General features: G+C 41.8%; 1 protein-coding gene across 2 annotated transcripts; it reads left to right on the top strand.

Annotated features, from left to right (window-relative positions):
* The first annotated feature begins 458 nt into the window (after positions 1-458).
* KDELR2 (KDEL endoplasmic reticulum protein retention receptor 2) lies at positions 459-14,143 on the top strand. 2 transcript variants are annotated; one of them, XM_072877799.1, is made up of 5 exons: positions 459-667; positions 7,538-7,638; positions 10,654-10,812; positions 11,876-12,128; positions 12,930-14,143. In XM_072877799.1, exons 1-5 carry the CDS (start codon positions 577-579, stop codon positions 12,962-12,964), a joined length of 639 nt encoding a protein of 212 aa, XP_072733900.1. In that variant the 5' UTR covers positions 459-576; the 3' UTR covers positions 12,965-14,143. The 2 variants fall into 2 exon arrangements, with proteins under 2 accessions (XP_072733900.1, XP_072733901.1); XM_072877800.1 differs by lacking the exon at positions 459-667 and adding an exon at positions 2,373-2,409.
* The last annotated feature ends 696 nt before the right edge of the window (positions 14,144-14,839 follow it).

Raw genomic sequence — 14,839 nt, 5'->3', positions numbered from 1 at the left:
ATCCATCTGCCTGGCGCTTGGGGCCAGAGGCGCTGCCGGAGCGTCACCCGCACAGGAGCCGCTCCTGGCTGCCCAGCTCTGTTCTCTGCTTACTGCCAGTTAACAAAGAATGTCGAATTTATTCATCTAAAAGGGCTGCCGAAGAGCTTAAGGCAAAAAAGGGACCGCGGCCTACTCCGCCACCGGCGCCGGCCACCCTGCGCGGGACCCGACGCGGGGACTTCACTCCTGAGGGCCCGGCGGGGAGCCAGGCCCCGCCGACACTGGGCCCGGGCCGCTCCTCTCACAGCGCCGGGGGCAGAAGGGCTGAAGAAGGCCGGAGGGCCGCGTGTGTCCCCTGACCCGCCCCGGCGGACGGCGCTCGCCGCAGGACTAACGACTCCGCCGCTCCCGTCGGCCGGCGGCGCGGGGCGGGGCCGGCGGCGGAGGGGCGGGGCCGCTCCCTCTCGTTTCCCAGGGTGCACCGGGCGCGGTGGCTGTCTGGCCACGTCCCCGGGCCACGTCGCTCGGTGCCCGCTGAGCTTACGCCATCTTCGCTCCCCGGCTCCGGGCTGCGCTGCCGCCTCTGCCGCCGCCATGAACATCTTCCGCCTCACCGGGGACTTGTCCCACCTGGCGGCCATCATCATCCTGCTGCTCAAGATCTGGAAGAGCCGCTCCTGCGCGGGTGCGTGCGGCAGGCCGCTGGGCGGACGAGGGGAGGGCGGCGGGACCGGCCGGGCAGCTCCGGGCCGCGGTGCCTGAGGGGAGCCTCGCTGGGGGCTGGGCGCCATCGCCGCCTTCTCGCCGCGGCGGAGGGGTGCTGCGATCGCCTCTGCCGCCCTTTAGGGACCGCTCCCTGAGGAGAGCTCAGCCGATCCGGTGGAGGGGCGGGGGGCAGCGCGGGGGGGGGTCCCGCCTGCCCCGCTTGCCCAGGAGGCGGCTGTGGTAAAGCGGGGAGAGGCGGGGAAGGGGGGATTGTCCCCCCCCGAGGCGCGCCCTGGAGGCCCCCAGGGCGGGAGGGCAGAACTCTCCCCGGGCAGGTGAAAAGGGACGATCGCTCCTCTCGGCGCAGTGGAGAGGGGGCTCAGCCCTCGTCCTGACCGACCTCCCTCCTAACTTAGCCCCCTCCAAAACCATGGTGTGGGGAAGCGGCTGGGCAGCCGGGGGGGAGGAAGGGGGAGCCGCATCCTCCCCTCCGGCGTGGGGGTGCACTCGTGGGCGCTGCGATTCTGTTACAGGCTTAGCGGTTGCCATTATTTATACTTCAGTCCCTGAGCACCACCGCTTCGGTTGTCCCCGGGAGGGTCGCTCCTTCCTTATGTAACTGCCCGGCGGCGAGCGAATGAATGGGGAGGCAGGTTTGGAGGAGGGGAGGGCGGGAGGAATGCGTCCCTCGCGGGGCGGGCAGCCTCCCTCCCCTCCCCGCGCCCGGCCGCTATCGGGAAAGCAGACGGAGCTTATTCTCTCGCCTTCCCTGACAGCGCACAGCCTTCCGTCTGCGTGTTGACTGGGCAGCTTTAAGCGCCGCTCTGGCGCGTGAAAGCTGGTTTTGGTGCAGCGTTGGGAGCAGCTGACTTGCAGTTTGCAGATCCTGAAGTTTCCCTCGCTCTCTCCCTTTCCCTCCGCGCACTGGTTTGCACTCGCAGCTGACTAACGCGCCTTCTTCTTCCCTTTTGTTTTCACCTCTCGCTGCGGTGACACTTAAACGGTGATCCGTGCCGTTTTTCAGGCTTCTGGGGTGTTTTCTTGTTTGCATGACCAGCTGCAGCAGAAGGCTGTAGGGGAGCGGTTCCAGGCGGGAGTGAATAGGCTTTCAGTCGAGATCCTGGCCTGCTCTGACGTGGCAGCGGGAGAGGTGTGGCGGGGAGGGAGCTGGGTCCCGGCCGCCCTCCGGGCTGGGCCCCGGGAGAAGCCCTGCTCCCGCGGCTCCTCCGCCAGCCCGGGTGAAAAACGCTTGTTCTTCCTCCCGTGTTTTGTACGTGCTTGCTCGAATTCCATGTGATGTGGTTTGCTTTTTCTCTTGTAGTGTACGGTGTGGTGGCTGGAGGGAATTGCAAGCAGTTCTTATAACTGCAGCATAGCTGATTTCTTTCAGAAACCTAGGAGTTGTTGTAATTCAAAACGGGCATTTCGGTGCTCTGTGTATTACATGGATCAGGGCACCGACCTGGAACTACCGTTTTTGCTGTGGACTGGGGTTTGACTGTGAGCTTGACTTTGCCTTCTCTCCAGTGAGCTTCTTCATTAGTGAGAGTGATTATTCTTGAAATCGGTTTGCCATGCGTTGACATGAAATGTCGTTCAAATACCGAGTTAACACTTGTACAGATGTATCTGTAAAGTCTTCAGTTAAGAGCGTGAAGAATTAGTTTAAGCTGCAACCTGAAAGAACTGAGAATGGGGAAATGAAAGAGATTTGCGCTACAGGTAAGAGGAAGTACGGGTTCTGCATGTTTTCATGTCAAGTCATTTTTTGCTAATCACTTGATAGTGCAAAAGAAAAAAAATAGTACATGAATAGGTTTGGTTTTAAACACACGTAAAGTAAAAACTGTTCTTAGCTTTACAGAAGAGCTCAAGCAAATGACTCCATGGTCCAAATGCAGTGGTAGCGCAGAACTATTGTTTCTGAGGTCGTGGAGCTCCTTCCCAATGAACTTTCCTGGCTCAAGCTCTAGTGGATCAGGAATGCAGTCTGGATCTGGCAGGAGAGGGCTTGGCCTTCTCCAACTCTTCTGTAGAGTTATGTCCTCCACCTTACTTGAGAAATGCAGTCAAGATTACAAAGAACAACAGAGTTAATGATCTAAAAACTAAGTATCTTTTGCTGTCTGAAGAAGGAAAATGAGAAATTCTAGTGCAAGACTGGAATTCAAATAGGGTTTTAGCCAAGAGATTCGTAAGTGACCTTTGGACATGAGGTTATTTACACAGTATAGTACAGTGTAACCTAGTCCTATCTTTCTGCTTAAAAAGTGATTTGATGTTGTTTTCCTTAAGCCAGTTGTGATTGAGGATCTCTGTTAATAGGGATTTATTCATAAGAAAGTAGACTTATACCAATCATTATCTTTGGTACTGCTTTCTCCAACACAGAAAAGTAAATGGGCCTATATTACATAGGGCCCTTAACTCTTCCCTTTACCAAATTAGCCAGCGTCCCTGAACACAAACAAACATGCATGGACTCTTTCAGTAGAAAATGCCTGCTTCATTCATGTTCCTGAGCAAAAAAATGAAATGGGGATACGTTTGTCTGGGATTGGGGTTTTTTGTGTCTTCCAGTTCTGCCTGAGTCCTTAGGAGTACATCCAGATCCATGTTACTTCTGTGAGATTAGTGTCTTGAGGCCTAACAAGTTTGTCTAGAATGAGAAGAGCACTTCAAAGGAGCATGAGATTTTATTTTTGGGGCTCCATCCTGTTCCTTGTAGTGGTTTGTTGTTGTCAGTTGTGGTTTCTACTAATAAAAACTTCATAAATATATATTTGCATAAAATATGTTTGTAAAGTCATACACAACAATAACCCCTAAATAGTTACTGGCTAATGTTGAACAGCTGCTAAATGCCTCTTGTTAGTGGGCTTTCAGTGATTCCTTTACATTGCATGTTAGAGCAGTTCATAAATTAAATAAACTTACACCTCATGGTTATTGGTGACTAAGGAAAACTGGGTAAATCAGCTGCTGCTTTAACTGTGCACTTTTGAAGCAGTAGAAGCTTAGAAAATAAATAAAGGCTTCTAACTGATTGCTAAACTGTAGGCTGTGATCCATGAAGAGCTGGCAAACCACATGGTGCCGACTCCTCTCTTCTGGTTGCATCTGTGTGTGTCTGAGGCCTTTGTTCCAAGAGGAGCTCAGAGGCTTGTAAAAGCAGCTGGAAACGAGAGGGAGACAGCCTGTGTACCTCTGCTGCAACCTGCTGTTTTCTGAAGACACATCAGTCCCCATTTTCTTTCCTGAGAAGGGACTCCTCTAATTGAGGAAAATAGGTGAGGCTAGGATAATCTGCATTATGAAGCAGTCTGTTGTCAGTGTTTGACAAACTTAATTTTTTTTCCCTAATTCAGTCAATATGTTAAAAAGAGAACAAGGGGAGAGCAAATCAAGTCATGATTTCAGAGCTGGCAGGGAAACCATTTTTTGCATGACTGGTTATTTGAGTTTCCAAATTTAGAATTTGGAAAAAAGTTTGCCACTCCAAATAAGAGCTCAAAAATAATTACTAGGAGCTGTGGAGAATGTAGCAGGTAACTCCATTATTGACTTCATGTCATAATTAGGAAATTCATGAGACTTGGAAGAATCCTGTGCTTTCAAACATTGTCATGTTCAGCCTGTATTTTCTAATCCATTCCAAGTCAAATTAGATTGTTTGCACTGCAAATTACTGCCCGAAAATTGATTTGCTTTTCTCAGTGTCATTTGTCAAGCGTTAAAGGTGACCTGCAGTTGCAAGGCTGTCAAATTTTATGCTGAATACTCTAAAAACAATAGTGTAGATAGTAAATGTGTAATACTTTTGCTAGGTAATGTAGCTGTCTCACAGTTTTGTTTGTGTCTACTATGGACCAGGTCATATGCTATGTTGAAGAGTTTGGACAATACTTTGCCATAGGCTGCTGTCAATTTGTCTGTATTTTCTCAAAAAATGCTGCTTTAGGTAGGTTTGGAATTTCTTCTCTCTCTTTGAAGGAAAATTTTCCTTCATTCTCAATTGACAAATTTGTGTTTACAGTTAGGTTGGGTTTTTTAAATTGAAAGTACAGGATTCTTAATGTTAGTATTTTATTAGCAGAACCAAATAAGTTGTGGTTCTGTGGCTGATGTGGACTTCATACTGAACAAAACTACTTTTTTTTTATTATTAAATACTTCAAAAAGTCTGTGAAGATTCCATGACAAAGTATGGATTGGCGTTCCTTAGAAAAACTTTAGTTTGTAGATTCTATGGTTGTGATACGTAGTTCATGGTTACTAAGTAGTGTACGCACTCCACAGCCAGGCTGACTGAATGCCTCTGCTGCTGCCTATCGCTCTTTACCTAACTCACAATAGCAAGATTAAGTTGATGAGAAAGTACTACAATTTCAGCTCTGCTGTTCTCCCTGGTGTGAAAATCAGCTGAGCTTTTGAATTGAAGTTTCATGCTATTGCTTTTTGCCAAACTAGAGTGCAGAAGTTGAAGGAGTTTTTCCACGTGTGAGGATGAAACAAAAATGAGAGATTTGACTCTTTGAAATTTGAGCCCAGAGCTTGGGAAGAAGAAATAAAAATGTGGGTTTTTTAGCTCAAGAACTAGGTAATGTTTGTGAGAGTAAAAGGAAAGGGAGAAGGATGAGAATAATGGCAGTGTAGTCTCAGTATATTGCAGTTAACAACCATGAGCCAAGGTCACTGCTGTGACAGGTATATTGATATATTTCCTGAAGTTTTGAAATGCATCAAATTCATAGAGCAGAGTGTTTACCTGTTTCCTCCCTCTGTTTTTGCTAGTGGTATAGATCTTACTTTCTCCCAGTTTGCCTGTCTCTCCATAGTTCTTTGGCTTAAACTTTGAACTTTGCCTAGTCTAGCCTACTTAACTTGAAAATTACTTTAAACTTGTCTTTAGGACGTGTTTCAGGAACATTTGACTAATCTATACTGAATTTTGAATCTTTAAATACTGAAAGCCTTAAAAATTACACCTTTTGGGTTGGGGGGGAGGTGAGGCTGGCAATGGGTTAGGGGAATTTGTCAAGTATATTACTTGTATTTATGTGACAATACATTCATATCCAAATTTATAGTGGTTATCAATAATGTATCTTATATGCTTTTTTTGCTGTTCACAGTTATTTACTAAAAGAAAATAGCATGCTAAATAATTTAACATAACTATATGCTATAGCATGGTGCTGTGCTGTAATCTGTCTGGGGGGATTTCTTTGTCCTGGAGGTTTTGACCTTAGGACAGCGTTGCTTGCCGAGAGGTTTTATTAGCATGAGAGCAGGGCTCTGTCAAGGGTTGTAATGTCAGCAAGCACACCTGGGATGCAACTGAGAGTGCTGTTTCAGCTCTCTTTGCAACGTAGTTCTAGTTCAAGAAATGTCAAACTTTTTTTTTTTTCCCTGAACTTTGGGAAGTGGTTTGTTTGTGTGTGTGTGGATGTGTTTTGTTGTTGGTTTTTTTTTTAATACTTACAGCTTTTGTTTTATAGTTTTACAGTCTGTATAACTGTAGGTTTTGAGGCGTTTGCTTGTTTTCTGTACTACAGTTGCTTGTGGGCAGTTGGGTTGTTCTGCAAGTAGTACATTAGGCTCACCTTGTAGACATTTCACATATGCAAGCTGAAAACAAAACCCCTTTCTAATTGTTACTGTTTCAGCCATTCCTGTACTTTATGTATAAACATAAAGTTCCTTTCATCAGGGGCAGCTTATTCAGTGTTTCTTAAGCTGGAGTGAAAAAGGAGTTCAATAACCATAGCAGATAGCCTTTCTTCTAATTGCTTTATGGCACTGTTAATAAAAGCCTTTCTCAGAAATATCGCTGTATAAGGGGACAAGGATTTTCAGCCTTGCATCATAACCCTCTTCTAGAGAATATTTTTCCCTCTTGTTGATTGAACCATATTTGCATGCTTAGCTGAACAGATTCAGATATTTTCACCCTGGATGACTGAAAACAAGAATAATTGGAATAACAAGATAGAGGCGCAGGCAACGTTGTTTTGTCCCCCTGCTGTGACACACCACCACATCAGTATTATGGAGCGATGCTTCACCTCCATTTTCAGAAGCTTTTAGTGACTGATTGTGCAAAGCTTTTATGCTTCTAACTCTGCTCTAGTGGCTGAAGTTAAGTACAAACAAATGTTTTGATGTTGGGGCTTTGGCCTAAAATCGAAAGTTACTTTGAAGATGCAATGTAGATGTCTGTCATTTTAGCTTACTTCTCTCTTTTTATTTTGTTATAGTACATAGTAACGTCTGGTTTTGACTGTTTGATAAAACTTTTTCCCCCACCATGTGGTCAGTTAAGTTTCTGAATTGAATTGCCTTAGGTTTTCAAATCACTTTATTCCTTTAAAATCACATTATTGGTGCTAGCATATTTTCTGATTATCCCTGGATCTGTAGTATTTATTGCCCTTGTACCTTTCCAACTATTCAGCAGCTAAAGAACGTACTGAGGCATGTGACAGCATTCTGAGAATTGAAAGCTAATGCAGCCTTGTCGCATAGTGCCCAATGTAATGCAGAACAGATAGCATAATCTACAAAAATATCACCTGCAAGCTATCTGCTGTGAGTAACTTCTAAATCTTGTGTAGTGCTAGCACCTTTTCCAGTACAATGGTATATAGGCAACTTACATTCGCACTACTGAAATACATGAACTTATAGTTCTTTTGTACAGCTTAGTTCTGGAAGCATGGATTTTGTCCTAGTTTTGTAATCAACTTGCTTAGCAATAAAGGATATATCCTTTCTCATCCTTGGCATCAAGTGTTTTAAAGCACATAATCACTTTTTGAATAATTAATTATTTCCTTTATCGCTTTAGGTATTTCTGGGAAAAGCCAGCTTCTGTTTGCACTGGTCTTCACTACCCGTTATCTGGACCTCTTCACTTCATTCATTTCATTGTATAACACATCTATGAAGGTAGAGTATACTGAAGAGTTAGAAAAGCTAGTTATGTTGCATGCAGAGTGCATAATTTCATTAATAAAAGCCTCTTTAAATGGCCCCTTTAAATGGTCCACTGCACAGTTACTACCGAATAAGTTCTAGGCAGGCGTTGGAGAAAGAATGTGGAAAATGGACTCAAAACCCTACTTTTTTCTACACTATACATGCAATTTTTAAAAACTGTTTGTATGGAGACTGACATTTAGAACAAATGCCATTTTGGTTATTGAAAATAAAAGCTTTTGGGAAAATGGTTCAGATAAATTGTATTTCTCAACTGTGACATTAGAGCTTAAGTAAATCTCTTCTTATCCACTACAAGGTAAATCAGTATTCAAAATGCATTTCCAGAATTGTAGCTAGTGTCTGGTCAGGGCTGATCAAAAGTTGACAGGACTATGCTTTTAGGAATGTAGCTTCTGTCAGATTATACCCCATTCCCTTGCCCACTGAATGTTAGTGAGCCCAAATTTGTTATTTCTTATTTATTCCTGCAATTTCTGGTTCTGATTACGAGAAAATAAAGCAGTAGACTGGGAGAGTGCAGCATGTTTGTGGCACCGGTACAGATTGGTGCATTTGTGGCACCAGAGCAGACACCTTTTTAATCCAGTTCCTTTATTCTTGCATTTTCTTGATGCTCTTCAACTTTAGTTTAGAGGATAGTATAATGTTGCCGAGAGGAAAGACTAGATAGTCAATAATGCAAAATGTGCTGAAGAATTAGGGGAATAATACTGTAAAATAAAATTTTAGATCTTAAACCCACTCATACTGTTGTCTTCTAAGAAGTCACATGTGTATGCTTAAGTTTTAATATTAATATTCTAGATGAAGAACTGTGGATTAAGTAAAATATTATTGAAACACAAGCTTTTTTCCGATGTAATTTCTGAGAATATTGAAAGCTACTGCTGGGTGCACTAAAGGAGCAGCTAGGTTTTTTGCAATTTATTTATTGGTTGTGATCCAGGGTCATGACCATGTCTTTGTTCTGCAGCCCTCCTACCCAGAAAAGGAATGAATATGGGAGATGATGCTTGTGATACTCAACTTCATACTAAGCCAAGTCTTTCCAGTAATGAAAGAGTGGTCCTCTGTTCAAATACAATATTAACTTGCAAAATGGAAGCCTCTGTTACAGTTTCAAAGGTTACTGCTTAGAGAGACTGTTAGATGTAATTGGCTTTTCAGCCCATTATTGTAGTGCCAAGACAAAGCTGCTTGAGTGTTCTAACACAGCTTCTTGTTCTATTTACATATATTTAGGAGTATATAGCATTACACAGTTGTAGAGAACATGAACTGTTATACAAATAAGCTTACCCACAGCATAACTAAATGAACTTTCTAATCTGAGGAAAATGCTGTAATCGGCAGCAAAAAAAGTTGTTAATTTGTGCAGTGTTAGGATGTTCTTCAGTATTTTTAAAGAAATATTAATTAAGTTGCCAGTTTGCTGTATTTGTCTGGCAGTGATCATCAGATATGTAGGAAATTGAGTTTCTTTTGTGTTCCAGGAATATATACAGAAATACACAAATAGGCACTATCTGCCTTTCTTAATGACCTGCAGACTTTAATTTTTGTGATTTGTAGCATTCTGTATCTTATAGTTTCTTTTTCATGGTACCTGTATCTGAGTGTTGGATGCATTTCTGCTGGTGCACTCTGCAGTCATTTTTCTACCATTCTTTTATTTTGGTATCTTTAAAAATGAAAACTTCTGAGTGTCCCAAAACATGCTATAATTCTCATGAATAAATCTTTAATAAGGAGTTGGGGTTCATTCACACTTATTGTCTTGTATGATGATACCAATTACAATTAGATTACACCTATAGTAGGAATTACTTATATCTGATATCCTGTCCTTTATCTCCAGTCAGCCGGGGTGCTAGTGTAGTAAAGAGTCTTTGGATTCTGAGCTCCTTAGTATAGCATTTGTAGCATTTTGTATCTGTGAGCAGCGCTTTTAGTGATTAGTAGCATCTGCAAACAACAGGTCTTTAAATCTGTTACTTTTCCGTTGTAAAGAACCTATATTTAATGTGATAAATGGTTTGGAATATTTAATCTTTGTGATGAAACTGAGGCAGAAGCTAAACTATTTGTCTAGTCTACTGTACTATGTTGTCTCCAGGGCAATGTGAGCTCTGTCCTGATGATGGCAGATTGACCTTTAGAAAGTCATGTATTGTCTCTGATTCTGTTTTCTCATCTGTAAAATAAGGCTATTTGCCTATTCCATGGGGAATAGCTATGAAGTCTACTGTACCATAACAATTAAAAATGGTAATGTTAGACATCAACGGAAATTGAAACTGAATTATTGGTTCAATGCTTCTAGCAGTCTGTTAGTTTTGCAGGTTTTATGGCCTGTTGGTTGGTGGAGAACACTGGCCACTTGCCACTCTTCAGATTTTAGAGCTGTTTAAAGGTCTAAATCAAATCAGCTAATTTGTAATATGTTAAATGGCTGAGTCTGAATGGGGCTTATTGAATAGGTTTTTAACTGCCGCATGAGCCACACCACTCCCAGGCTTTTTGAATGTAAAAAGACCCCTTCCATCATTATTGCATGTATGCACGTGCACGTTTTTAATGTAAATGTTCTGGGCCAGTGCTTCCCCTGCAGGAGCAGAAAGGGTATTCTTTCTCCAGTCAGTTCCTTAGTTCTGTCTACTCGGGAAAGGGTCTTTAAAGAAACTTTGGACAGTCACTTCAAGCAGAGGAAAGATGATGCTTTTAAAGCAACAAAACCAGTAGAGCCCCATCATTGGTTTTGAATTACTACTCTGCTGAAAAGAGTTAAATACCACCACATAGCCTGGAACTGCAAAGGCACATAAACAAACAGTACAAACAAACAAGACAGCCCTTATTCCTCTTAGTGCCTGGGAATATCTTTGTTCAGTGAGTTTGAACTAATCCTGCAATCTCTGTGGGTTGTTTTGTTTTTTGTTTTTTTCTTTCCTTGCTCTCTAGCTTATCTACATTGCTTGCTCGTATGCCACTGTGTATCTGATCTACATGAAATTTAAGGCCACCTATGATGGAAACCATGATACATTCAGAGTGGAGTTTCTGATAGTTCCTGTTGGTGGACTCTCGTTTCTTGTCAATCATGACTTCTCTCCTCTGGAGGTGAGTTGATTGTGGGCAGGCGGTTATACTTTTTTTCTCTAAAATATTTAGAACATGAAGATGAGCATTTTTAGGCTGATTGAGGAATGCTTGAAAGATGCCTATGTTTAGTAGGTTCAGGCTAATCCTGTTTCCTTAATGCATCTTTACAGTGTAGATTTCTGTGAAAATTTAAGGCCCTTCAGGAGACTGGCATTATTATCAACATTGATTATTTTATTAAGCAGAAGACTGTCTTTTTCCCAGTATACTCTGATGGTTATATTCAAAGTATCCTTCCTTTTGTTATATTTGTTAAAGAAATGCCCCAGAATGCAGTTTGTGAATAGTTGGTGCCACCTGGTGAAAACAAAAAGAATTATAATACTACTTAAATTTTGTAGAATTGCAAATTGTCTAGAGTATTAGAAAGAACTGCATTATATTTGAAATGCAGCTATGTGTTTTCCTATCAGAAAAATTACATTAAAAATGTAATTATAGAGAGTTCAAACAGGTAATTTTTCCCACTAAACAGAGAATAACTTTGAATGCTTATTTTAAGTGGACTGAACTGCGTTTTTATATTTATTGGAGTTAAATTATTTTATTAGAGAGTAAAGGAATTTTAATTGCAACACTTTGAGACATTATTTAAAATTTTGTTCTGTATTAACTCATGCTTTAAACCAGTAGATTAAAAAAGTTGGAAGAACATGGGGAAAAAGGACTTCATCTTCCCTGAAGCTTTTCACAGCACTAGCTCTGTAAGCTGTATTTCATGGTACTGTGAATCCTGAACTGATGGATGCACCTAAGTTTCCTCATGAGTAAACCTATGCCTGCCAGCTCACTAGACAGCTGGTTTGGAGAGTCTGTTGTCTGCCAAGAAAGTTGTTCCGTCATACAGTCCCGTGGTTGATTATGAAGCTTTCACTTAGTTTTCCCTGTACCAAGGATAGTTTGCCAAAATACTGCACCTCTTCATAACATTGTTAGAGTGAAAAGTCAAGCCAAGTCAAATATCTTCTTTGCTTCTGTTATCAGTAAGACAGTTGAATATACCTGTTTTTTTTCCTTTCAGATACTGTGGACCTTCTCCATCTATCTTGAATCTGTTGCTATTCTCCCTCAACTTTTCATGATCAGCAAAACTGGGGAAGCAGAGACCATCACTACTCACTATCTTTTCTTCTTGGGTCTGTACCGTGCCTTGTACTTAGTCAACTGGATTTGGCGCTACTATTTTGAGGGATTTTTTGACCTCATAGCTGTTGTTGCTGGTGTGGTTCAGACCGTTCTTTACTGTGACTTCTTCTATTTGTATGTTACAAAAGGTAAGTCGTGCAATAACTTCCAGCTTCAGGTTGTGGAATGTAGCAATTAACACATTCATTAGGGATCTGCTATATTGACATTACTAGGACGTTTATTCTGTGTGCAAATTATGGCTGAAATCTCCTTGATAGATTTACCAAGTACACTTTTTGCTAGTGTCAGGCATTTCTGAGGATTGTTTTGAGTATGGATAGAACTTATGGTCTGATGAACTTAATTGACAAATTTAAAATAAGTATGGCTAAATACATGTTGCTGTTGTCTTCCATCGATAAGCATGATCCTCATGCTTCTCCTGATAACACAGACTGTTTTGTGCAGATTCCACACTTACAGACAATTTTCTCAGTGTTTTAAATACCTTAAGAGTCCAAAGGATTTTGGATGTTTCTGTTTATGCTAAGTGTAGTAGCAGTCATTTCTGCTGGGTACATTAGTTATTCTGCCCTTATTGATATTTCAGCTTCCATCATATAAACACAAAGCTATATGGGACTGTTATTTTAGTCACAGCTCCTTAAGAAACCACAGTCATAGGCTAGTATGTCCTGAGGATGACAAGTGAGAATTCCAGGGTGCCACAAGAGGGCAGGATTGGAATAGTTGTTAATTCATCATAGTTTTCCCAGTATGTATTGGAGAGAGAGGGGCAAGCTTGGGAGGACTCTGCAGTGCTCCCATTTTGTAACAAAGTGACTCTCTGTGATAGGTTTTGGTCCCTTTGAAGTTTTAACAGTGTGTGCTTCTCCTAATCACATCTTTGTTTTGCTAACTGTTTTCTTTCCTACTTTTCCTTACAGTACTCAAGGGAAAGAAGCTCAGTTTGCCAGCGTAAGTGCCAAAAAAACCATCACCAGCATCTGTCCTTTTGGATGCTTGGACAGAACAATCCTTATCACAAGCAAAGGCGAAGATGCTTGAGACAGAAAGTCAGAAACACAGCTCTTTATAGTGCAGGTAGTCATCAGCGGCTCTGTAAGAACGGAGGAAAAACAACCAGCAGATTTCTGTTTGATGCATCTTGCCTTTATCTTTTTTATTACTATGTATAAAGATTTTTTACATAAAGAAACTTATACTGTATTAATAAATTCAGTGTATGGTTTCAATTGGAATAGTTCCAAAAGTGAGATTTTTGTGAGATTGTTTATGACCAGGAACAAGTGCAAACTTTTTTTTTAATTTTCAAGAATTTCTTTGAAATTACTGATTCTTTTTTTTTTTTTTTCAGTGCACAGATATGTGCATCCTTGATGGATGGTAGTCATCTGTTCTTTCCCTTTGATTCAATTTTCATTCCACTATATTTATTTTTTTCCAAAAGGTGAATATATGTCAACTCTAAATCTGAAACCACCAATGTTTGATGTGATGTGCTGGTGCCCAGTCTTTGTGCCATCTGCTGACATGGAGTTCCTATTTAAAATATATGTTGGTGCAGGAAGGGGAACAGTCATGTTTTGTAGTTGTTCCCCTTCTAAAACAGGCTGATGGCAAGAGGACAGTAAGGAAATCTCTTGAGGCCACGAGGATGGGCCCTTTCCTGTTTTGCCATGATGTTTGGGAAGGTAATCCCAATCACGAAAGCACTTGGCAGCGCAGGTCGTGAAGGGTAAGAGATATGGTTGTGTGGCTTAGCGGCAAATATTTGTGACTGTATTCTTTGTTCAGGAAAAGAAGGTTAAATATCTTGGATGTACAGCCCTGCTACACCATTGCAGCTATAGAAATGGGAGACTTGCAAGTTGTTGATTACAGTAATCTGTAGGTGATCATTTTAAACAATATCTACACTTTCTTTTTAATGAATGCTTTATAAGCAATTTCCATGTTCAGCTTCAAGTGGTTTTCGATGTCACTTTTGGACAGTTAATATTTTTTTTATAAACTTTTCAAAATCAGCAGCACCAGTTACCATTCTTTATCCTTTAAATGATTCCCTTTTTTTACTGAGCTGTTGCATGATTTATCCTGTGTTACCATCCTCAATAAACACTTTATGAAATGGTGAAAATGTTGGGGTTTTTTATTCCGCAATTAAAATTTTCTGTTAGCCTGAGACGGGATGAAAAGTTGTAGTAAGGACGAGTTGCTTAACGTCATTGTTTGCTGTATTGAAATGTGAACTTTTTAAGGCTATGAGGGGCATTGTCACCAAATGAAGCAATGGTGACTTAGTTCTGCTTGTTTTGTAAGAGCTCAGTCTCCAGCCTGGTGTAGATGATATGTTTTTGTTTTATCATCAAGAAACCATTTATCTTCCCTAACTTCGTTTACCATCATTATCCCCCTAGTTAGAGATGGTTATCATTCCTAACCCCAAACATGAATAGTGGTTTTTATTTGCAGAGTGTGCATGCTGAGGTGCTGCAGTCTCTACTATCTCAGATACTACACCGAGTATCCCATTGCTGCCCCATAATGAGACACCAGAGCCTGATTCTAGTTGTGGCCATAGGGCTACAAGAGATCTGTGCTGGTCAGTATGAGAGAGCACTCTTCAGGATCTGGGTAGGTTATTTGCTTCCACGTTGTTAGCTTTGTCCTTTAATTCAGTTGCAAAGCATCCCTCTTGGCTATGTTGTCCCGGCACGTGCTCAGAGCTGTGCAGAAGGAGTGCAGGGCCTGTGCCCGAGGGCTGGGAGAAGGTGGCAGGGCTGGTGTAACAAAGCTAGCAGCTGTAGCTCCCACCTCGAGGACACGCGTCCAT

The sequence above is a fragment of the Ciconia boyciana genome, chromosome 13, assembly GCF_034638445.1.
Source record: "Ciconia boyciana chromosome 13, ASM3463844v1, whole genome shotgun sequence".
Taxonomy (NCBI): Eukaryota; Metazoa; Chordata; class Aves; order Ciconiiformes; family Ciconiidae; genus Ciconia; species Ciconia boyciana.
The sequence above is the reverse complement of the archived record's forward strand: the minus strand, read 5'-3'. Positions and strand labels throughout refer to the sequence as shown.

Excerpts from the sequence above, each read along its gene's own strand:
- KDELR2 (XM_072877799.1), top strand. The coding sequence starts at position 577 with ATGAACATCTTCCGCCTCACCGGGGACTTGTCCCACCTGGCGGCCATC. Across the intron at positions 668-7,537 it reads GAAGAGCCGCTCCTGCGCGG|GTATTTCTGGGAAAAGCCAG; the intron begins GTGCGTGCGGCA and ends TTATCGCTTTAG. Across the intron at positions 10,813-11,875 it reads ATGACTTCTCTCCTCTGGAG|ATACTGTGGACCTTCTCCAT; the intron begins GTGAGTTGATTG and ends TTTTCCTTTCAG.